Here is a 24,564-nt window from a genome sequence, read left to right on the forward strand (position 1 = left end):
TGGTAGAGTGGCTCAGTAATGTCTGGTGCAACACAACAGGCATAAGAAATGTGTGGTGCTAAGAAAAAACACCCCGGGGCTAAAAAAAAATGGGGGTCCATTGTCTCCTGTAGAGTGCACTAGAATCAGGCCCAGGTACTGGTAATGACAGGCTTCTAGGGTTACTGCTAAACGCCAAGCAAAACCCATCCAGGGAATTTATACATTTCTCAGCCCCCCACCTCTCTTTTTTCCAGTGTTATGTTGCAGCCTGATCCTGCAGTTGTTTACATTCATTCCTTTTATTCCTTCATTAACCCCTTGCCCTCCAGAGGATTCCCCACCCCTCCCTAACCAGGTCATTTTTTGCGATACGGCGCTGTATTACTTTAACTGCCAATTGCGCGGTCATGCAACGCTGCACCCAAATGAAATTTACATTCTTTTTTCCCCACAAATGGAGCTTTCTTGCGGTGGTATTTGATCATCTGTGCAGTTTTGTGTTTTTTTTGCACTATAAACAAAAAAAAGACAATTTTTAACCATATCCATTAAAAATATGTTTTAAAATCCAAATTTAGGACAAAATGCATTCTGCTCTGTGTCTTTGCTTAAAAAAAAAAAAAAACCCAATATGTGTAAATTAATTGGTTTATGTGAACGTTATAGCATCTACAAAGGGCGATATGTACAGTATCTCCCAGAAGTGAGTCCCCCCTCACATTTTTTTAAATATTGGATTCTCTCTTTTCATGTGACAACACTGAAGAAATGACACTTTGCTACAATGTGACGTAGTCAGTGTACAGCTTGTATAACATGGAAATTTGCTGTCCCTTCAAATTAACTCAACACACCGCCATTAATGTCTAAACCGCTGGCAACAAAAGTGACTCCACCCCTAAGTGACACGGTCCATACTAGTAATGGCGGCGATCAGCGACTTATAGCGGGATGGCAGCGGGCATTCTGACACTGGAGGGGGGAAACTAACTTCCACTGACTCAATAATAAATTATAAAACGACTTCCTGTGCTAAGAATGAGACCCTATCCCTATAGCTGCTGACACTTAACCTCCTACCAATGTGAGTCCAATACAATAAATAAATAGTGCAGCGCTAAACCATAAATCTAAAGTAAATATATAAATAAATATAAATCATATAAAAGTGCAACCGTGCAAATACAGTATTAATTGAATAAAGTGTAACACGTGTATTCCCACCGGGAATAATCAAAGTGACCAAGTGATCAAATATATTCAATAAAGTGCAATCCGTGTATTCCCTACGGGAATAATCAAAGTGACCAAAACAAACAATATATCACAATACACTCTAATACAAATCTCCACTCATTGTGAACATGTCCATATATATATATATATATATATAGTGTGTCCAATACACAATCTTCATGCAGGTGATATCAAGTGTCCACACTGTGTGTATCCAAAAATAGCTGCAATGGCCCCTCACCTCCTTACATAGACCCACTTGGGCACTTTGATTATTCCCGTAGGGAATACACGGATTGCACTTTATTGAATATATTTGATCACTTGGTCACTTTGATTATTCCCGGTGGGAATACACGTGTTGCACTTTATTCAGTTAATACTTTATTTGCACGGTTGCACTTTTATATGATATATATTTATTTTGTATTTATATATATATATATATATTTACTTTAGATTTATGGTTTATTGCTGCACTATTTATTTATTAATTATAATTTCCACTGACATCTCCAGTGACACTAATACATTGATCAGTGCTAATAAATAGCAGTGCTGTGTGTGTTGTTTTGTGTAAGCATATTGCTTTGTATGGCTCTGCTATGCAGAGCCATACAAAGCAGTGTGCTGGAGCTGGCAGGGGAGAGATCCGTATTGTTTATATACAGACCTCTCCCCCATCCGTGAGACTTGGTGATCACTGGGTGTTGGTGAGGAATTACTAGCCAGGACCTGGTGATCAACAGCTAAAGCTAGCAATGGTGGTGCGGGTAGGACACGTGTGTGTGCGGCCCCCCCCCACCCGGAAATGCAGAATCACGTGTATATACAGTCATGGCCGAAATTGTTGGCACCCTTGATATTTCTCCAGGAAATCATGTATTTCTCACGAAACGTATTGCATTAACACATGTTTTGCTATACACATGTTTATTCCCTTTGTGTGTATTGGGACAAAACAAAAAAAGGGAGGAAAGAAAGCAAATTCGACATAATGTCACACAAACCTCCAAAAATGGGCTGGACAAAAGTATTGGCACCCTTTCACAACTGCGGATAAATAAGAATGTTACAAGCATGTGATGCTCCTGTAAACTCACCTGGGGCAAGTAACAGGTGTGGGCAATATAGAAATCACACCTGAAAGCAGATAAAAAGGAGAGACGTTCACTTAACCTTTGCATTGTGTGTCTGTCTGTGCCACACTAAGCATGGACAACAGAAAGAGGAGACGAGAACTGTCTGAGGACCTGAGAACCAAAATTGTGGCAAAATATCAACAATCTCAAGGTTACAAGTCCATCTCCAGAGAACTAGATTTGCCTTTGTCCACAGTGCGCAACATTATCAAGAAGTTTGCAACCCATGGCACTGTAGCTAATCTCCCTGGTCGTGGACGGATGAGGAAAATTGATGAAAGATTGCAACGCAGAATAGTCCGGATGGTGGATAAGCAGCCCCAAACATGTTCCAAAGACATTCAAGCTGTCCTGCAGGCTCAGGGAGCATCAGTGTCAGCGCGAACTATCCGTCGACATTTAAATGAAATGAAACGCTATGGCAGGAGACCCAGGAGGACCCCACTGCTGACACAGAGACATAAAAAAGCAAGACTACAGTTTGCCAAAATGTACTTGAGTAAGCCAAAAGCCTTCTGGGAAAACGTCTTGTGGACAGATGAGACCAAGATAGAGCTTTTCGGTAAAGCACATCATTCTACTGTTTACCGAAAACGGAATGAGGCCTACAAAGAACAAAACACAGTACCTACGGTAAAATATGGTGGAGGTTCAATGATGTTTTGGGGTTGTTTTGCTGCCTCTGGCACTGGGTGCCTTGACTGTGTGCAAGGCATCATGAAATCTGAGGATTACCAAAGGATTTTGGGTCGCACTGTAGGGCCCAGTGTCAGAAAGCTGGGTTTGCGTCCAAGATCCTGGGTCTTCCAGCAGGACAATGACCCCAAACATACGTCAAAAAGCACTCAGAAATGGATGGCAAAGAAGCGCTGGAGAGTTCTGAAGTGGCCAGCAATGAGCCCAGATCTAAATCCCATTGAACACCTGTGGAGAGATCTTAAAATTGCTGTTGGGAAAAGGTGTCCTTCCAATAAGAGAGACCTGGAGCTGTTTGCAAAGGAAGAGTGGTCCAAAATTCCGGGTGAGAGGTGTCAGAAGCTTATTGATGGTTATAGGAAGCGACTGATTTCAGTTATGTTTTCCAAAGGGTGTGCAACCAAATATTAAGTTAAGGGTGCCAATACTTTTGTCCAGCCCATTTTTGGGGTTTTGTGTGACATTATGTCATATTTGCTTTTCTGCCTCTGTTTTATATTTGTTCCAATACATACAAAGGGAATAAACATGTGTATAGCAAAACATGTGTTAATGCAATACCTTTTTTGTGTGAAATACTTGATTTTCAGGAAAAATATCAAGGGTGCCAACAATTTCGGCCATGACTGTATACAGAATATCGCGCAGCGCGGCTGTGCCCTTTACCAGTATTTCTGCTGTAAGGGGGTGGGCAAGCAGTTCATCTACACTCAGTACCCCATAATGACAAAGGGAAAATAGAATTTTAGAAATAAACGATAACAAAGTGTCAATGTGCGCGGTCATCCAAAAGGAAAAACTCAATATAATCTGTATAAAGGATGCAAGAGCTGAACCCCTATAGGTTTTTCACATAACCCAATACATTAACAAAATAAATAATCAAGTGCAGTGCCCCCCAATGTGCAAATTTATACATATAATAATGTGAATGTATCAATGTCCATCAAATCCACGTGATAGAAACTGTTCCCATCCACCACCCCGTGATCCTGTAAAATCCTGGTATTGCCTGGATAACCACATATCTCTGTAGGTACAAGGGGGGAAATGAGTGCATGCCCCGAGAGACAGAAAGTGTGCTATTTGCATGATTACCAGGTTGAAAATAAAGCTGAAAAAGACTGAAAAGGTAAACTAATGCAGCCGCCACAACCAAGGACTGGTAAGCTAAAATACATTGAGTTTAGATATGTGTTCAAAAGATTGTGACACTTTCATGCTCCTATACTATACACATCACCCAGGGAAGTGGTCTCCAAACTGCGGCCTGGGGGGCCAGATGCGGCCTTTTGCTTGGTTTTATCTGGCCCTTGGGGCATTATTCCTCCACTGTCAGAAACTGTGGGGCACCGTTCCTCCCACGGACACCAGTGATGGGGTACCGTTCCTCCCACGGACACCAGTGATGGGGTACCGTTCCTCCCACGGACACCAGTGATGGGGTACCGGTCTTCCCACAGACACCAGTGATGGGGTACCGGTCTTCCCACAGACACCAGTGATGGGGTACCGGTCTTCCCACAGACACCAGTGATGGGGTACCGGTCTTCCCACAGACACCAGTGATGGGGTACCGGTCCTCCCACAGACAGCAGTGATGGGGCACCGTTCCTCCCACAGACACCAATGATGGGGCACCGTTTCTCCCACTGACACCAATGACGGGGCATCGTTCCTCCCACTGACACCAATGACGGGGCATCGTTCCTCCCACTGACAGCAATGATGGGGCACTTTTCCTCCCACAGACACTAATGATGAGGCACTGTTCCACTGACACCAATGATGGGGCCCCGTTCCTCCCATTGACACCAATGATGGGGCCCCGTTCCTCCCATTGACACCAATGATGGGGCCCCGTTCCTCCCATTGACACCAATGATGGGGCACCGTTCCTACCACAGACACTAATGATGGGGCACCGTTCCTCCCACAGACACTAATGATGGGGCACCGTTCCCACTGAAACCAATGATGGGGCACCCTTCCATCCACTGACACCAATGATGGGGCTCTGTTCCTCCCACTGAAACCAATGATGGGCACCCTTCCTCCCACTGACACCAATGATGAGGCACCCTTCCACTGAAACCAATGATGGGGCACCCTTCCTCCCACTGATACCAATGATGCAGCACCGTTCCTCCTACAGATGCCAATGATGGGGGACTGTTCCTCCCACTGACACCAATGATAGGGCACCGTTCCTCCTACAGACGCCAATGATGGGGGACTGTTCCTCCCACTGACACCAATGATAGGGCACCGTTCCTCCTACAGACGCCAATGATGGGGGACTGTTCCTCCCACTGACACCAATGATAGGGCACCGTTCCTCCTACAGACGCCAATGATAGGGGACCGTTTCTCCCACAGATGCCAATGATGGGGCACTGTTCCTCCCAAAAACACGAATGATGGGGGCACTCTTCTTTCCTTGCATATGAACAAAAGGACACTATCCCTCCTACTAAAATCAACAATGGAGCATTAATGTACCGGACCCCAGACACCCATGACTGGGTATCTCCATCAAGAAGCTGCTTCTCAGGCTCTGGAACACGAGACCAGTGAATCTGGCTATTGCTACCCCCAAATCCAGACGACACCAGATTTGAAGTAAGCCAGAAAGTAGACTAGTTTATTTGAATACAGATACAAGATATATACACTCAGGGGACAAATCCCCCCCCTGCATAATGACATAGGGCGGGGCAATCTACATTTAGTAACAAGAGTCACACAGGCAGGGGCAGACTGACAACTCATGGGGCCCCCGGGCAATAGGGGGTCATGGGGCCCTTGTGTCCTTGCCCAAACTCAAAAAAGCCTATGAAAAAGGTACCAGGGGCATCTCATTGGGCCCCCTATTGATCCTGGGCCCTCGGGCAGTGCCCGAGTTTCCAAATTGTCAGTCCGCCCCTGCACACAGGTATTCAAACTTCACACCAGCAGACAGTTCCATCAGGAGCTAAGCTAATACACAAACACATCCCATAATAGTTTGCTCCCAAGCCAGACACACAATAGACCAACGGGATGCAACCACACAACACCAAACAATCCACACCACACCTATACATGTCTACACAATATTAGGACAGATCACCCTGTACCCCTAACAGGTATACACATGTGATGTACAAACACATACTGTGCATATATATATATATATTACAATAAAATATTAATGTAATGAATTATTATTGTTATTAAATTATTTTATTATATATTATGATTATATGATATACACTATATTACTAATTCATTATATTATTATGCTTATTAAAAATAGATGTCGTTAATATTAATTCAACACACATATTAGTGTAAATACTAATATAGTGAATTAGTAGTGTATAATGCTGTAAAGTGCTGCGTAAACTGTTGGCGCTTTATAATCCTGTATAATAATAATAATAATGGAAACATAGGGTATTAGAACACATATATAATATATAGTATATCATATATTTTTTTTATAATATATGATATAAAAACATACTGTGTATATATATATATATATATATATATATATATATATATATATATATATATAATAAAATACTAATATAATGAAAATATAATGAATTCTTATTATTATAACATTATATTATTTTTATAATATGTCATATATGTCTTTATTCTTTATACCTTGTGCTTTTATCATATATTATGTTTATAAACAAAAAATATTATATATAGTATACCATACAGAATATGTGTTTAGATACTGTGTGTGCATATATATATATATATATATATATATATATACAGGTGAAACTAGAAAAATTAGAATATCGTGCAAAAGGTCATTTATTTCAGTAATGCAACTTAAAAGGTGAAACTAATATATGAGATAGACTCATTACATGCAAAGCAAGATAGTTCAAGCCGTGATTTGTCATCATTGCGATGATTATGGCTTACAGCTCATGAAAACCCCAAATCCACAATCTCAGAAAATGAGAATATTTCATACAATCAATAAAACAAGGATTGTACATAGAACAATATCGGACCTCTGAAAAGTAGAAGCATGCGTATGTCCTCAGTACTTGGTTTGGGTCCCTTTTTCAGCAATTACTGCCTCAATGTGGCGTGGCATGGAAGCTATCAGCCTGTGGCACTGCTGAGGTGTTATGGAAGACCAGGATGCTTCAATAGCGGCCTTCAGCTCTTCTGCATTGTTTGGTCTCATGTCTCTCATCTTTCTCTTGGCAATGCCCCATAGATTCTCTATGGGGTTCAGGTCAGGCGAGTTTGCTGGCCAATCAAGCACAGTAATCCCACGGCCATTGAACCAGGTTTTGGTGCTTTTGGCAGTGTGGGCGGTGCCAAGTCCTGCTGGAAAATGAAGTCAGCATCCCCATAAAGCTCGTCTGCGGAAGGAAGCATGAAGTGCTCCAAAATGTCCTGGTAGACGGCTGCGTTGACCCTGGACTTAATGAAGCACAGTGGACCAACACCAGCAGATGACATGGCTCCCCACATCAACACAGACTGTGGAAACTTCACACTGGACTTCAAGATTCTTGCAGTGTGTGCCTCTCCATTCTTCCTCCATGCTCTGGGTCCTTGGGCCTCTCCATTCTTCCTCCATACTCGGGGTCCTTGGGCCTCTCCATTCTTCCTCCATACTCGGGGTCCTTGGGCCTGTCCATTCTTCCTCCATACTCGGGGTCCTTGGGCCTCTCCATTCTTCCTCCATGCCCTGGGTCCTTGGGCCTCTCCATTCTTCCTCCTTGCTCTGGGTCCTTGGGCCTCTCCATTCTTCCTCGATACTCGGGGTCCTTGGGCCTCTCCATTCTTCCTCCATACTCGGGGTCATTGGTTTCCAAATGAGATGCAAAAGTTGCTCTCATCAGAAAAGAGGACTTTGGACCACTGAGCAACAGACCAGGTCTGTTTTTCTTTAGCCCAGGTAAGACGCTTCTGACGTTGTTTGTTGTTCAGGAGCGACTTGACAAGAGGAATACGACATTTGAAGCCCATGTCCAGGATCCGTCTGTGTGTGGTGGCTCTTGATACACTGACTCCAGCCTCAGTCCACTCCTTGTGAAAGTCCCCAACACTTTTGAATGGCCTTTTCCTGACAATCCTCTCCAGGCTGCGGTCATCCCTGCTGCTTGTGCACCTTTTTCTTCCACACTTTTCCCTTCCACATAACTTCCTATTAATGTGCTTTGATACAGCACTTTGGGAACATCCAACTTCTTTTGCAATTACCTTTTGAGGCTTTCCCTCCTTATGGAGGGTGTCAATGATGGTGTCAGGTCAGCAGTCTTTCCCATGATTGTGATTCCTACTGAACCAGACTGAGAGACCATTTAAAGGCTCAGGAACCCTTTGCAGGTGTTATGGCTTAATTAGCTGATTAGAGTGGGACACTTTGAGCCGAGAATATTCCACCTTTTCACAATATTCTCATTTTCTGAGATTGTGGATTTGGGGTTTTCATGAGCTGTAAGCCATAATCATCGCAATGATGACAAATCACGGCTTGAACTATCTTGCTTTGCATGTAATGAGTCTATCTCATATATTAGTTTCACCTTTTAAGTTGCTGCACTGAAATCAATGAACTTTTGCGCAATATTCTAATTTTTCGAGTTTCACCTGTATGTATATATAGTTATTACTATTAATGTATTGGTATATACCCTGTGTGTAATATGTGTGTTTTATTATTATTGATGATAATTCATGATCATATACTATATGTTTATGTTAGTATTCTTATATTAGTATATAGATTGTGTGTAGTAGTAGATGTGTATATACAGATATGTAATACATGTGTTTTATTAGTAATAATAGTCATGGTTCGTTATCATAGCCATGTGTGTTTTTTATATTATTATATTGGTGTCTGCCCTGTGTGTAGTTACAGCACTCTTCCATTAGGTGTCGCCCTGTCCCACCCTAGCCTGATGCTGTGCAGTGATTGGCACACTGGCCATGATTTGTGCTCTCAGTACCAGTATAAGATGCCCGGATTCCTCCCAGAGAGCAGGTGGCGCTGTCCGACCCTCCAGCTCTCCTCCCAGCTTTGAGCGCCTTGCTGGAATGGACACGTCACTCTTCGCTTCTCAACCTAACCCGGCCTTGGCTTTCCAGCTTCTCCCGTGACAGTACACCAGCCAGCTCTGCCCCCTCCCCAGCGCCTGACGTCATTAGCCGTCGTCCAATAGCCATCTGCCCCTTCGCCTTCCCTCGGCCGGCCTCGTTTCCGTCCGCCAATCGAAGTGGAGGCGGAAGTGCCAGGGACCAATGGGCGGCTGACGCCGGGGCCGGAGGTGGGGCAGAGTGACTGTCGGGTTAGGCTGAGAAAGTGTGGGGAGTTTGATGGGGAGAGTGAGGAGAGAGGAGCGGCCGCTGGCAGGTGAGTGCGGGGAGCGGAGGGGGACCCGGGGCGGGGAGACGTGTCTGTGTGCGCCGTGTACTCCGCCATGTACCGCAATCCCAGCCCGCCTCTCTGCTGCTCCGTGTTCTGTGAGGGAGACTTGCTAAGACCGCATGGTGCAGCTCTGCATAGGAACCAATCAGCTTCCAGCTTTTATTGTCAAAGCTTACCTGAGCAAGCTGAAGCTAGAAGCTGATTGGCTGCCATGCACAACTGCACCAGATTATAAATGAACCAGTCTTAGTAAATCTCCTCCAATGAATTATATCTGTCAGTTATACAATGTATCAGATCTGTACCATAGATACATACAATGTGTTCATTTCCATTACAGACCCCCCCCCATCCTGTATATGTGTCATCTATATACACTATATTGCCAAAAGTATTGTCCCCCCCCCCCCCCTATAATGTGATTCAGGTGTTCCAATCCCTCCATATCATGTGATTCAGGTGTTCCAATCCCCTCCATAGACACAGGTGTATACAATCAAGCCCCTAGGCATGCAGACGGCTTCTACAAACATTGGTGAAAGAATGGGTCGCTCTCAGGAGCTCAGTGACTCCAAGCGTGGTCCCGTGATAGGTGGCCACCTGTGCAATAAGTCCATCCGTGACATTTCCTGGCTACTAAATATTCCACGCTCAACTGTTAGTGGGATTATAACAAAGTGGAAGCAACTGGGAACAACAGCAACTCAGCCACCAAGTGGTAGGCCACGTCACATGACAGGGCGGGGTCAGCGCATGCTGAAGCACACAGTGCGCAGAAGTCACCAACTGTCTGCAGAGTCAATAGATAAAGACCTCCAAACTTGGTGTGGCCTTCAGATGAGCACAACAACAGTGTGTAGAGAGCTTCATGGAATGGGTTTCCATGGCCGAGCAGCTGCATCCAAGCCTTCCATCACCAAGTGCAATGCAAAGCGTCGGATGCCGTGGTGTAAAGCACGCTGCCACTGGACTCTAGAGCAGAGGAGACGTGTTCTCTAGAGTGACCAATCACACTTCTCTGTCTGGCAATCCAATGGACATGTCTGGGTTTGGTGGTTGCCAGGAGAATGGTACTTGCCTGACTGTATTGTACCAAGTGTAACATTTGGTGAAGGGGGGATTATGGTGTGGGGTTGTTGTTCAGGGGTTGGGCTTGGCCCCCTAGTTCCAGTGAAGGGAACTCTTAAGGCGACATTTTGGACAATTTCATGCTCCCAAATTTGTGGGAAGAGTTTGGGGATGGCCCCTTCCTGTTCCAACATGACTGCACACCAGTGCACAAAGCAAGGTCCATAAAGACATGGAGGAGCCAGTTTGGGGTGGAGGAACTTGACTGTCCTGCACAGAGTCCTGACCTCAACCCCATAGAACACCTTTGGGATGAATTAGAGAGGAGACTGTGAGCCAGGCCTCCTCCCCCGACATCAGTGCCTGACCTGACAAATGTGCTTCTGGAAGAATGGTCCAACCTTCCCATAGACACCCTCCTAAACCTTGTGGACGGCCTTCCCAGAAGAGTTGAAGCTGTTATAGCTGCAAAGGGCGGGGCCAACTCAATATTGAACCCTACGGACTAAGACTGGGGGGGCCATTAAAGGTCATGTGCGTGGAAAGGCCGGCCGACCAATACGTTCGGCAATATAGTGTATTTGTTAGGTGCTCCCCCCCCCCCCCCCCTCTTGTGTGTTAGGTGCTCCCCCCCTCTTGTGTGTGTTAGGTGCTCCCCCCCTCTTGTGTGTGTTAGGTGCTCCCCCCCCCCTCTTGTGTGTGTTAGGTGCTCCCCCCCCCCTCTTGTGTGTGTTAGGTGCTCCCCCCCCCCTCTTGTGTGTGTTAGGTGCTCCCTCCCCTCTTGTGTGTGTTAGGTGCTCCCCCCCTCTTGTGTGTGTTAGGTGCTCCTCCCCCCCCCTCTTGTGTGTGTTAGGTGCTCCCCCCCCCTCTTGTGTGTGTTAGGTGCTCCCCCCCCCTCTTGTGTGTGTTAGGTGCTCCCCCCCCCCCTCTTGTGTGTGTTAGGTGCTCCCCCCCCCTCTTGTGTGTGTTAGGTGCTCCCCCCCCCCCTCTTGTGTGTGTTAGGTGCTCCCCCCCCCCTCTTGTGTGTGTTAGGTGCTCCCCCCCCCTCTTGTGTGTGTTAGGTGCTCCCCCCCCCTCTTGTGTGTGTTAGGTGCTCCCCCCCCTCTTGTGTGTGTTAGGTGCTCCCCCCCCCCTCTTGTGTGTGTTAGGTGCTCCCCCCCCCCTCTTGTGTGTGTTAGGTGCTCCCCCTCCCCTCTTGTGTATGTGTTAGGTGGTGCTCCCCCCCCCTCTTGTGTATGTGTTAGGTGGTGCTCCCCCCCCCTCTTGTGTATGTGTTAGGTGGTGCTCCCCCCCCCTCTTGTGTGTGTTAGGTGCTCCCCCCCCTCTTGTGTGTGTTAGGTGCTCCCCCCCCCTCTTGTGTGTGTTAGGTGCTCCCCCCCCCTCTTGTGTGTGTTAGGTGCTCCCCCCCCCCCTCTTGTGTGTGTTAGGTGCTCCCCCCCCCCCCCTCTATTATTTGAATGGATTTCTATGACCACAGGAAACACAAAACAGAACTCCACCAACCCTGTATGAAAACACGATGCTGCAGCACCAATGTAATTTTGTGTACAAACACGCGCATGTCCCGATTCACAGAGGTACCCGCAAGAAGTCATGGCGTCCCCACACATTACTAGAGAGCAACGCGTTTCTGTGTAGGCTGGGAGCGTTTGCGATGATGCACGTGTTCCTGCCCCACATCTAAGGCTAGATTCACACTATGTTGGTTCCCCTGCGGCCGCGTGTGCATGTGTACAGCAGCCTATTCATTTAAATGGATTGCTGCGCAGGGAGAAGATCCCCGCACCTTCCTCCACACTCGCAGCCGCAGGGAAACACACAGTGCATTGCAGTGTCCAGCACAAGAAAAAGTCCTATGGTCTGCTGTGCATGGGGGGCGGTATTGAGGGTGAACTCACACTATAAGGAGACCTGCCACAGACAATTACCCGCTGCACTAGGGGGCGATGTGGTGCACAATTCTGCACATCACAGCTTTTGTTTTTTTTGTTTTTTTTGTTTTTTTTTTAATGAACTTTATTTGGAATGTACAAAAGGAGCACTTGATTCATGGTAATGTACAGCAGTGTGATGCTCTGCACTGCCATATATTGCCGTGTGATTCAGCATGTCTGCATTTTCTCACAGCATGCCGCAGCACAGTTGTTGGCTACGTTGCAGTGTGAATGGGACACATAGGAAACAATTGTCCCTGTGTGTCCCTGTGGTGACAGACATATTACCGTGCAGTAAAACATCTGTCACCGCATATTGTGTGAATTCACCTTAAGAATGACAACCCCCCCCCCCCCCCGGGAGTCTGCTGAAGAGCCGGGTGGTTTGTGTGTGGTTCGGGAATGCGCAATTAAGTGTGTTCCCAATCTGCACATGTGTCATCCTAGCACAAAGAGGGAGTCCAGATATGGATTTTATTGCACCGTTCCATTGATTGCGGATCAATGTAACTATGTACCATACCTGCGGGATCCCCCTAGAAGCTGGAAATCGCTCTATAGGCACCGCTTCTCCAGCTGTCTCTACTGGCTTCCGGTTCCCATACCGAGCGGCTGCCCTACACACTGACCCCGGGGGGTTGTTCGCTCCGCATGGGCGTCATTCACCTTGTAGTATTCTCAGTGGATGCAAACCATTCTCTGATTGGGTGAGGTGGAGAGATGGTGTGGTGACGTCATCATGATCTACACTTTGTCCAATCAGAGGACAGCTTATATTCATTGAGAAAATTCAAAATGTCTGAATGGCGCCCAGTCCCAATGTACACCATGCAGCAGCTCAGCTCAGCACAGGACCCAGAAACAAGTGGAGAACACTGGAGTAGCAGTGTCTATACCAGTGTTTCTCAACCTTTTTTCAGTCAAGGCACCCTTTAAAATTCAGGACAGTCCCGGGGCACCCTTTAAAATTCAGGACAGTCCCGGGGCACCCTTTAAAATTCAGGACAGTCCCGGGGCACCCTTTAAAATTCAGGACAGTCCCGGGGCACCCTTTAAAATTCAGGACAGTCCCGGGGCACCCTTTAAAATTCAGGACAGTCCCGGGGCACCCTTTAAAATTCAGGACAGTCCCGGGGCACCCTTTAAAATTCAGGACAGTCCCGGGGCACCCTTTAAAATTCAGGACAGTCCCGGGGCACCCTTTAAAATTCAGGACAGTCCCGGGGCACCCTTTAAAATTCAGGACAGTCCCGGGGCACCCTTTAAAATTCAGGACAGTCCCGGGGCACCCTTTAAAATTCAGGACAGTCCCGGGGCACCCTTTAAAATTCAGGACAGTCCCGGGGCACCCTTTAAAATGCAGGACAGTCCCGGGGCACCCTTTAAAATGCAGGACAGTCCCGGGGCACCCTTTAAAATGCAGGACAGTCCCGGGGCACCCTTTAAAATTCAGGACAGTCCCGGGGCACCCTTTAAAATTCAGGACAGTCCCGGGACACCCAATTCTAAAATGTGAAAAACTATTCTAATAGTTTTATATAACACAGTAAGAGCCACACATGGAGGACACCCAACATTAGAGGGGATTTTTTTCTTCCAAAGCAAATACACTTATGCACACTGGTACTGACTAGTATTCCAATGTTTCTCTTCTCCCTCACTGAGCTAATGTGACCCCAGCACTGATGGAGAGGGGCGGGGGAGGGTCAAGCTAGGATGTTGTGCAGAAGACCAACATCCTCCTTATCAACTGATGATGTCATTGGTTGTCAGGGATGCCAGCGGCTAGAAGGTGGTAATGGTGCACAATGAGAGCCTGTGGCTTTGTGTACGTAAAAGGCGGGCTTGTTCCACCTGCTGGCTTGTATACAAATTTTGGGCAATTTTTAGACATTTTGCCAAGGCACCCCTGAAGAAACCTCAAGACACCCTGGTTTAGAAAGGCTGGTCTATGCAGTGATTTCCATGGGGATCCCACAGGTATAGGACATACACACTTTCAGTGGATATAAAAAGTCTTCACACCCCTGTTAAAATGTCAGTTTTCTGTGATGTAAAAAAAATGAGATAAAGATAAATCATTTCAGAACTTTTTCCACTTTTTAATGTGACCTATAAACTGTACAACTCAGTTGAACAACAAACTGAAATCTTTTAGGTGGAGGGAAGTAAACATAAAAAAAACTAAAATAATATGGTTGCATAAGTGTGCACACCCTTACAATTATTTATTACAGGTACTTCTATAACGCTGTAAATTATCGCTGCTATATATATTTATTGTACATTCCCATCAGTCCCTAACCCTCAAGGGGCGTACAATCGAAGGTCCCTAACCCTCAAGGGGCGTACAATCGAAGGTCCCTAACCCTCAAGGGGCGTACAATCGAAGGTCCCTAACCCTCAAGGGGCGTACAATCGAAGGTCCCTAACCCTCAAGGGGCGTACAATCGAAGGTCCCTAACCCTCAAGGGGCGTACAATCGAAGGTCCCTAACCCTCAAGGGGCGTACAATCGAAGGTCCCTAACCCTCAAGGGGCGTACAATCGAAGGTCCCTAACCCTCAAGGGGCGTACAATCGAAGGTCCCTAACTCACATTCATACATACACATACTAGGGACAATTTAGACAGGAGCCAATTCACCTCCCAGCATGTCTTTGGAGTGTGGGAGGAAACCGGATTACCTGGAGGAAACTCACGCAGGCACAGGGAGAACATGCAAACTCCAGGCAGTGGTGCCGTGGTTTGGAATTGAGCCAACGATCCTAGTACTGCCAGTCAGAATTACTAACCATTTACCCACGGATTTGATTCCAGCACTCAGTCTTTTTGGGGAGGAGTCTATCAGCATGGCACATCTGGACTTGGAAATATTTTTCGGCTCTTCCTTGCAAAAACACTCCAAATCTGTCAGATTGCGAGGGCATCTCCTGTGTACAGCCCTCTTCAGATCACCCTACAGATTTTCGATTGCATTCATGTCTGGGTCATTCCAAAACTTTCCTCTTCTTCTGGTGAAGCCGTTCCTTTGTTGATCTGGATGTATGCTTTGGGTCGTTGTCATGCTGAAAGATGAAGTTCCTCTTCATGTTCAGCTTTCTAGCAGAAGCCTGAAGGTTTTGTGCTGACATTGACTGGTATTTGGAACTGTTCATCATTCCCTCTACCTTGACTGAGGCCCCAGTTCCAGCTGAAGAATAACTGCCCCAAAGCATGATGCTGCCACCACCATGCTTCACGGTGGGTATGGTGTTCTTTTGGTGATGTGCAGTGTTTTTGCACCAAACATATCTTTCGGAATTTTAGCCAAAAAGTTCAACCTTGGTTTCATCAGACCAGAACACATTTTCCCACATGCTTTTGGGAGACTTCAGATGTGTTTTTGCAAAATTTAGCCGGGCTTGGATGTTTTTCTTCGTAAGAAAAGGTTTCCATCTTGCCACTCTACCCCATAGCCCAGACATATGAAGAATACGGGAGATTGTTGTCACATGTACCACACAGCCAGGACTTTCCAGATATTCCTGCAGCTCCTTTAACGTTGCTGTAGGCCTCTTGGCCGCCTCCCAGACCAGTTTTCTTCTCGACTTTTCATTCATTTTGGAGGGACGTCCAGTTCTTGGTGATGTCACTGTTGATGATGTCACTGTTGCGCCATATTTTCTCACTTGATGATGACTGTCTTCACTGTGTTCCATGGTATATCTAATGCCTTTTAAAATTCTTTTGTACCCTTCCCCTGACTGACACCTTTTAACAGTGAGATCCCTCTGATACTTGGGACGCTCTCTGCAGACCATGGCTTTTGCTGTAGGATGCGACTAAGAAAATGTCAGGAAAGGCTTACTAAGCAGCGGAACTTTATTTGGGGTTAATCAGAGGCACTTTAAATGATGGCGGTGTGTACTGACTCCTATTTAGCAAGATTTTGAATGTGATTGCTTATTTCTGAACACAGGTACAACCCCAGTTATAAGAGGGTGTGCACACTTACGCCACCATATTATTTTAGTTTTTTATGTTTACTCCCGCTCCCCAAAATAAAAGATTTCAGTTTGTTTTTCAACTGAGTTGTACAGTTTATATGTCACATTAAAGGTGGAAAAAGTTTTGAAATGATTTATCTGTCTCATTTTTCTACATCACAGAAACCTGACATTTTAACAGGGGTGTGTAGACTTTTCATCTCCACTGTATATGCACATCCCAGGGCTAATTTATACAGGAGCCAACTGACCTACCAGCATGTATTTGTAGTGCCGGAGGAAACCCATGCAAACTCCATGCACATAGCATCCAGGCCAAGCTTCACACTGAGAGCCCCAGTGCTGTATGATCGAATTCCCAAGCAGAAAGCCGCTGTGTCCTCAGAGCTGAGATCAGCAACCTTCAAAGTGGGCAAAATTAAAGTGTTCTAAAGGGTGAAGGTTTTTTTTACCCCAGTCCCCTCTAATACTTACCCGTGCCTCCTCTCGATCTAGCGATTGTGCAGGAGAGCAGCGGCTATCCCGGGTCTCTCTCCTCATTGGCTAACATAGTAGGCTTGTTATTGGAGACACTTGTCGGGGGGGAGGTGCCAGGATCGCCAGCAGGGTACCCGAGAAAAGGAGGATTGGGACTGTTCTGTGCATAACCATTACACAGAGCAGGTATGCATGACCTGTTTAAATCTTTCCTGTAGAATCCCTTTATTAAAGGCATGCTCTTATTATCGCACAAGGGGCATGCCATGACATGCGATGTCTCTTCTGCAATTAAACTTACCTGCCTGTCCACAATCTTCTTTGTACTCTACGCTGCACAGAGAGCATCGGCATGGCTGCTTATAACCTCCGCCAGAAGCACATGTGACAGGGTGACAACTCAGGAGAGCGATTGGGAGACACCCCATATCGGGACGTGTCTGAACAAGGACCTTCATGACAGAAGCACCGGATGTTCTTTTACTGAAAGCCGCAGATTGAAAAATATTGAACGTGGCTCCCGATATTACATTAACCCCTTGGCACCGGCGCCTCCCGGCCCTTTAAGGGTTTCAGAAGCCGGGGGGCGGGGTTTTAAGGTCATGTGACCGCCGTGATTGGCCGTCACGGCGGTCACATGATCTGGAAAGGTCCCTATCGAAAGAGGAGATCAGGACCTTTTCCGTGAGTACCGGACGTGTGCGGTCAGGGCGCGCGCGCTCAGCACATATGTTTTTCTTGATTGCACGCAAATGTGCGGCCGCTCAACGTCAAGGCCCAGAGGTTAAAGGATGAGTTCACTTTTGGGAACGTGTTATGTTAGACCCAGGGGCGGACTGACAACTCATGGGGCCCCCGGGCAATAGGGGATCATGGGGCCACTGTGTCCTTGCCCACACTCAAAAAAGCCTATAAAAAAAGTTACCGGGGGCATTTCATGGGGTCCCCTACTGACCCCGGGCCCTCGGGCAGTGCCCGAGTGCTCAAATGGTCAGTCCGCCCCTGGTTAGACCCATTTTTAAGGTGCAACATGTAACATGCTCCCAATGCTGCAGCCTCTGCCCCCGATTTCTTCCTCCCTCCCCGTAACAGTAGCACAGGGAAAAGTTCCCCCTACTGGCTGTCCCTTTTTAGAAACAGCGACCGTGTCATTCATTCACAGACTTCTGTAAATGAATGAACTACAAGTCCCAACAGCCTTACGTTCATTCACAGACCTCTGTAAATGATTGAGTACTACAAGCCACGTCTGTCGGCTTGTAGTACTCAATCAACCACCATGGAGCTGTGGAACGCCGTAGTAGTTCATTGAAGCTTTCTGTCAGTATATCTGCTTATCTGCTCTCCTGTACAGCAAGCAGATCTCTACTGACTGGTCTGCAGGAGATCTGCATGGCACCAGCGATCTGCTGGTATGCAATCTGCAATGCTTTCCAGGTAGTTCATTGAAGCTTCCTGTCAGTATATCGGCTTAGCGGTACATCCCATATGGCAATGGCAAGCAGATATACTGACCTCCGCCGAACCCCCGAGACTGACTCACCGAACCCCTGGGGTTCGATCGAACCCAGGTTAAGAACCACTGCTATAGAGGGATATGTTTTGTTCAGATTTCATGTCTGAGGATTACAACCACTATAAGGTGCCAAAACTGGATGTGATCCATTTATCTGGTGTCGTTGCATTTTCTTGGCAAGGTCCAGTAAGTGACGGCACAGATTGAGAAGGGTCATCAGCATTTATCTCCTGACCACGCTGCCAGAATTCCTTCTAGTGAGGAGATTACTGGACATCATGTTTTTTTCCATCCACAAGCTGTAATTTTTTGGCCCGTGGCCCATTGTTGTAGAGTGTCTGCTCAGGGTAAGAGCTTTGTGTTTCCTCAAAGACTTTTGAAAGATAAATTCACTGGAGGTAGAAATCTCCCAGAATAATATGGAATGTAAAGCACAGAATATGAAATGTGTGAAATGTACTTCATCCCAATGCAACACAGCAGGTGGTTCTGGGCTAAAGAACATGGAGCAGGTTAAAGCCGAACTCCGGGCCAAAAAAATAAAAATGATTTTTTGCAGTGGGGCTGTAGCCACGCCGCAAGGGTTATCGCTCTTTTTTTTTTTTTCCGTCTAGACCAGTGGTCTCCAAACTGTGGCCCTTTGCTAGCCTTTATCCAGCCCTTGCAGCAGTATTCTCCCCCCCCCCCCCTTCCCACTGACAACAACAGTGGGGCATAATTGTTTCCACTGACACCAATAATGGGGCACTATTCCTCCCGCTGACACCAATGATGGGACACTATTCCTCCCACTGACACCAATGATGGGGCACTATTCCTCCCACTGACACCAATGATGGGGCACTATTCCTCCCACTGATACCAATGATGGGGCACTATTCCTCCCACTGACACCAATGATGGGGCACTATTCCTCCCACTGACACAAGTAATGGGGCGCTAGTCCTCCCACTGACACCAGTGGTGGGGGCGCTAGTCCTCCCACTGACACCAGTGGTGGGGGCGCTAGTCCTCCCACTGACACCAGTGGTGGGGGCGCTAGTCCTCCCACTGACACCAGTGGTGGGGGCGCTAGTCCTCCCACTGACACCAGTGGTGGGGGCGCTAGTCCTCCCACTGACACCAGTGGTGGGGGCGCTAGTCCTCCCACTGACACCACTGGTGGGGGCGCTAGTCCTCCCACTGACACCAGTGGTGGGGGCGCTAGTCCTCCCACTGACACCACTGGTGGGGGCGCTAGTCCTCCCACTGACACCACTGGTGGGGGCGCTAGTCCTCCCACTGACACCACTGGTGGGGGCGCTAGTCCTCCCACTGACACCACTGGTGGGGCACTATTCCTCCCAGTGATGGGGCACTATTCCTCATACTGACCACCAACCCTGTGGCCATGTTTATTCACACTGATGCTGGGCCCGAGACAGTTTCTACCCCCATTGGCCACAATTCAGCCCCCCTAAAGTTTGAAAGACAGTACATTGGCCCTTTGTGTAGAATGTCTGGAGACCCCCTGCTCTAGGGGAATGGTTATTATTGCACAGGATTTATGTAGCACCGACAGTTTGTGCAGCACTTGACAATATAAAGGGAGACCGGTATCGTTCCGATACAAAAAAACACAAGATGGTTCGGAGGGCCTTGCTCATAGGAGCTCACAATCTAATAGGACGGGGCAAGTGGTACATAAGTTTATACCTGCGGGGGATGAGCGGATGGAACAGTAAGTCCTCATGCACACGGGATGTTTTTACAGCGGCTGTTTTTGGCTTTTGATGTTTTTTTTTTATACAGCCAGTAAACTCCCCAGCATGTTCTCCTATGTGTCCATCCCCAGCATGTTATCCTATGTGTCCATCCCCGGCATGTTCTCCTATGTGTCCATCCCCGGCATGTTCTCCTATGTGTCCATCCCCGGCATGTTATCCTGTGTGTCCATCCCCGGCATGTTATCCTACGTGTCCATCCCCGGCATGTTATCCTGTGTGTCCATCCCCGGCATGTTATCCTACGTGTCCATCCCCGGCATGTTATCCTGTGTGTCCATCCCCGGCATGTTATCCTACGTGTCCATCCCCGGCATGTTATCCTACGTGTCCATCCCCGGCATGTTATCCTGTGTGTCCATCCCCGGCATGTTATCCTACGTGTCCATCCCCGGCATGTTATCCTACGTGTCCATCCCCGGCATGTTATCCTACGTGTCCATCCCCGGCATGTTATCCTATGTGTCCATCCCCGGCATGTTATCCTACGTGTCCATCCCCGGCATGTTATCCTACGTGTCCATCCCCAGCATGTTATCCTATGTGTCCATCCCCGGCATGGTATCCTATGTGTCCATCCCCGGCATGGTATCCTATGTGTCCATCCCCGTCATGTTATCCTATGTGTCCATCCCCGGCATGTTCTCCTATGTGTCCATCCCCGGCATGTTATCCTGTGTGTCCATCCCCGGCATGTTATCCTGTGTGTCCATCCCCGGCATGTTATCCTACGTGTCCATCCCCGGCATGTTATCCTGTGTGTCCATCCCCGGCATGTTATCCTGTGTGTCCATCCCCGGCATGTTATCCTACGTGTCCATCCCCGGCATGTTATCCTACGTGTCCATCCCCGGCATGTTATCCTACGTGTCCATCCCCGGCATGTTATCCTATGTGTCCATCCCCGGCATGTTATCCTATGTGTCCATCCCCGGCATGTTATCCTACGTGTCCATCCCCGGCATGTTATCCTACGTGTCCATCCCCAGCATGTTATCCTATGTGTCCATCCCCGTCATGTTATCCTATGTGTGTCCATCCCCAGCATGTTATCCTATGTGTGTCCATCCCCGGCATGTTATCCTATGTGTGTCCATCCCCGGCATGTTATCCTATGTGTCCATCCCCGGCATGTTATCCTATGTGTCCATCCCCGGCATGTTATCCTACGTGTCCATCCCCGGCATGTTCTCCTACGTGTCCATCCCCGGCATGTTCTCCTACGTGTCCATACACATATAGACTGGAATCAACGTTTTTGGGCTGGAAAAACCCCCCAGAACTAATGTGTTTCTAGAGGAGTTTTTTTTAGCTGTAAAACGCGGCAAACTGGCTTTTTTGGATGTTTTTGTGAGAAAAAAAGCTAAAAACCGCAAATGTGGCTAAACGCTAATTCAAAAATGCTAACAAACGCTGAAAAACTCACGTTAACGTGACTACACAGACAACGCTACCAGCGTTATTAAAACTGCGAGTGTGCATGGAGCCATGATGGGCCTCCCTGAAGAGATGAGTTCTCGGGGATCATCTAAAGCTGGCCAGTTTGTGAGATAGTTGGACAGATTGAAGTAGAGCGTTCCAGAGGATGGGAGAAGTTCCGGAGACAAGCATAGGAGGAGGAGACGAGAGGTTGAGAGCAGGAGGCCTTAGGAGCTTAAAAGGAGATGCACTTATCTTATCCTCCGCTACCCCCAACCCCTCCCCCCCCCCCCCCCATCTAGCAGTGTAGGGTTCTGACATCAAGACCAGAGCAGGGTCCATTGCCCCGTACTGATTGTGAGACTGTTCACTGCCGTTGTGGGAGAGGAGGATGAGGTAAGTAAAACAATTTCTCCTCTCCCCTAGACAAAACGCATGCACAGCCCCACTGCAAGGGATCTTCTTTTTTTTTTTTTGCCTAGAGTTGGTCTCTGAACATTCCTGAATGCTTCAGGCTGCTCTCCCCACGTTTTTGCCTTTTTTTTTCTTTTTTTTTCTTTTTTAACCCCCCTGGCGGTATTCCTGAGTGTAGCTCGGGGTAAAGTTTCAGCACCACAAGCGGTAACCCTGAGCTACACTCGGGAATACACTGCAGCGCTGCTCCGGGATCCCTCGATCACTTACCTTGTCCTGCGCTCCTGCGATGTCCCTCCTGCAGTGTCACCTGTAATGTCCTCCGGCCCATGCATCTGTCTTCCGGGTTCCGTTCCCTGCGACGTCGGGACGTACGGGGGACGGAACTGGCAGGAAATTTGAAAGTTGTAAAAGTGACATTCACTAAATACACTAAAATCTCATAGTATAACATTCCTGTATCAAACCATTTCACATACATTTTGTCCCGAGTGCTTTGTCCGGCGCCCTGCCTGCATTTTTACCGCCCTTTCTGCCTGGAAACTGAGAAACGTCCATGGCGTCCAAAAAGCGTCCCTTTAGGTCAAAAGCGGTTTTAGACCGGCTAGAGAACAGCGATAGTAAATCAGAACCACTTGCAGAATTGAGTGATAATGATTCGTGGGGGAAATTCATCATCAGACACTGAAAACGATTCTGCGACTGAGCTCAGCGATGTGCGAACTTGGCGCTATATTTCATATTTCAGTGTTTTTGGTTTGATTATATTATTGAATTAAATTTATTATTATATTATTTTTTATGATTATTAAATTATAATTTATGATTTCATGTTTAAAATGTTATCATCCCCGGGATGTTTACTAGACTCTTGTTCGGACAGATTTCAGTGAGTTATTCCTAAAAATTACAGACCTACAGTAAAAAAAATACATATTTCCATGCAAAAAAAAGTGCCGCTTTGAGCACAGAAATATCGACATAATCAGGTTAAAAGTTGTTTATTATTTTGCATTTATAAAACACAACAATAACAGAACAGATAAATGATAACAGGAACCCAAAACTAAAACCTAAGAGCAAGGGTACGCAGAAAGGGATCAGAAACAATTAACAAATTATTGCCAGGCCGCGAGTAGGAAAAATTGCAAAACAAAAACAGATCAACAATCAAAAAGAGTCAAACACACACAGCAGCCACAAACAGCCGCACCACGAACCTCCCATACCACATTTTACCTTTGAAATAAAGTCCACTTACCGTCCTGTACGCTGGATACGGTCTGAACTCCGAATTCTTACGTCCTCTTTTGTCTTTGTAGGTGTTTAAGTGTTGTGCGTCCCATCCCTGCATGTGAAGATGACTCGGTTAGGGTTTTTGCGGCTGTCCTATGAGAAACAGGACACTCTCCTCAAACTCCTCATCCTGTCCATGGCTGCAATTCTCTGTAAGTACCATGGGGACTTTTACAGTTGTTTGGGGGGTTTCATAGTATATACATTGGGGGGAGATTTACTAAGGCTGGCCATACACTATACAATTTTCTGACCGATTTCCTTTAAATTTATCTTCAACTGTGTAGTGCAAGAGCCTGCCTAATTGGATACAATTGAAAGTTTTGTTAGGTTTGACCTATTATATGGTTTTTAAATCTAAACCAAAAATCGCAAGAAAATTGTATAATGTATGGCCAAGCTTTAAACTGGTGCAGCTGAGCATGGTAGCCAATCAGCTTCCAGGTTTGATTGGCAAAGCTTAATTGAACATGCTGAAGGTAAAAGCTGATTGGCTCCCATGGCTGCAGCAGATTCTGAGAGCTCCAGTTTTAGTAAGTCAACCCAATTCTCTTTTGAAACTGCATTTTGGGAAGAGCTGTGTTGTAGGGATGCACCGATATCGATATATGTATCAGCCGAAAAAAAACGTTGATGATAAATGACCTATGAAAAACCACTGCAAAATCACAAGAAAAATCGCACATTTAGTAAACGTAGTGCAGTGTTGATACTTTTTTTTTTTTTTTTTTTTTTATGTGTTTTGAATCTGCCCAGCAACAAGTTAGCCCAAGGAAAAAAAAACACCCCCATTAACAAAAAAAAAAAAATGCAAAACCGTTCAAAACCGCATGCAAAAGGACAAAAACACAAGCTGCATTGGTGTGAACTAAATGCATTGAAAACGCACATGTATTGCATTTCTGATGCGGTTTTTGAGTCACGTGACCTGTGAAAAAGCATGGCTAAATCGTGGGTAAAATTGCACGTTTATTGGCAGCCGAAAAAAGCTGACGGTAGCCACCAGTAAACGTGTGATTTTTACCTGCGATTTAGCTACGGTGTTTCATAGCTCATGTGACTCAAAAACCGCATGAGAGATGCAATACATGTGCGTTTTCAATGCATTTTAGGCCTAGTTCACATCAATGCAGCTTGTGTTTTTGTCCTTTTTGCAGTGCCTTTTGCATGTGCTTTTTTGATGTGTTTTGCATTTTTTTTTCTTTGGCTAACTTGTTGCTGGGCAGAGTA

General features: G+C 46.6%; 1 protein-coding gene across 1 annotated transcript in view; it reads left to right on the top strand.

Annotated features, from left to right (window-relative positions):
• The first annotated feature begins 9,309 nt into the window (after positions 1 to 9,309).
• Positions 9,310 to 24,564, top strand: part of STT3A (STT3 oligosaccharyltransferase complex catalytic subunit A) — a 48,125-nt gene continuing 32,870 nt past the window's right edge. Inside the window, exons 1-2 of the mRNA XM_089663580.1 lie at positions 9,310 to 9,444; positions 23,361 to 23,486. Of these exons, the coding sequence (XP_089519706.1) occupies positions 23,399 to 23,486 (88 nt within the window). The 5' untranslated portion in view covers positions 9,310 to 9,444; positions 23,361 to 23,398. The remainder of the gene's footprint in view (positions 9,445 to 23,360; positions 23,487 to 24,564) is intronic.

Source organism: Staurois parvus, unplaced genomic scaffold (assembly GCF_062004578.1).
Source record: "Staurois parvus isolate SC_StPar_1 unplaced genomic scaffold, SC_StPar_1.0 ptg001723l, whole genome shotgun sequence".
Classification (NCBI taxonomy): Eukaryota; Metazoa; Chordata; class Amphibia; order Anura; family Ranidae; genus Staurois; species Staurois parvus.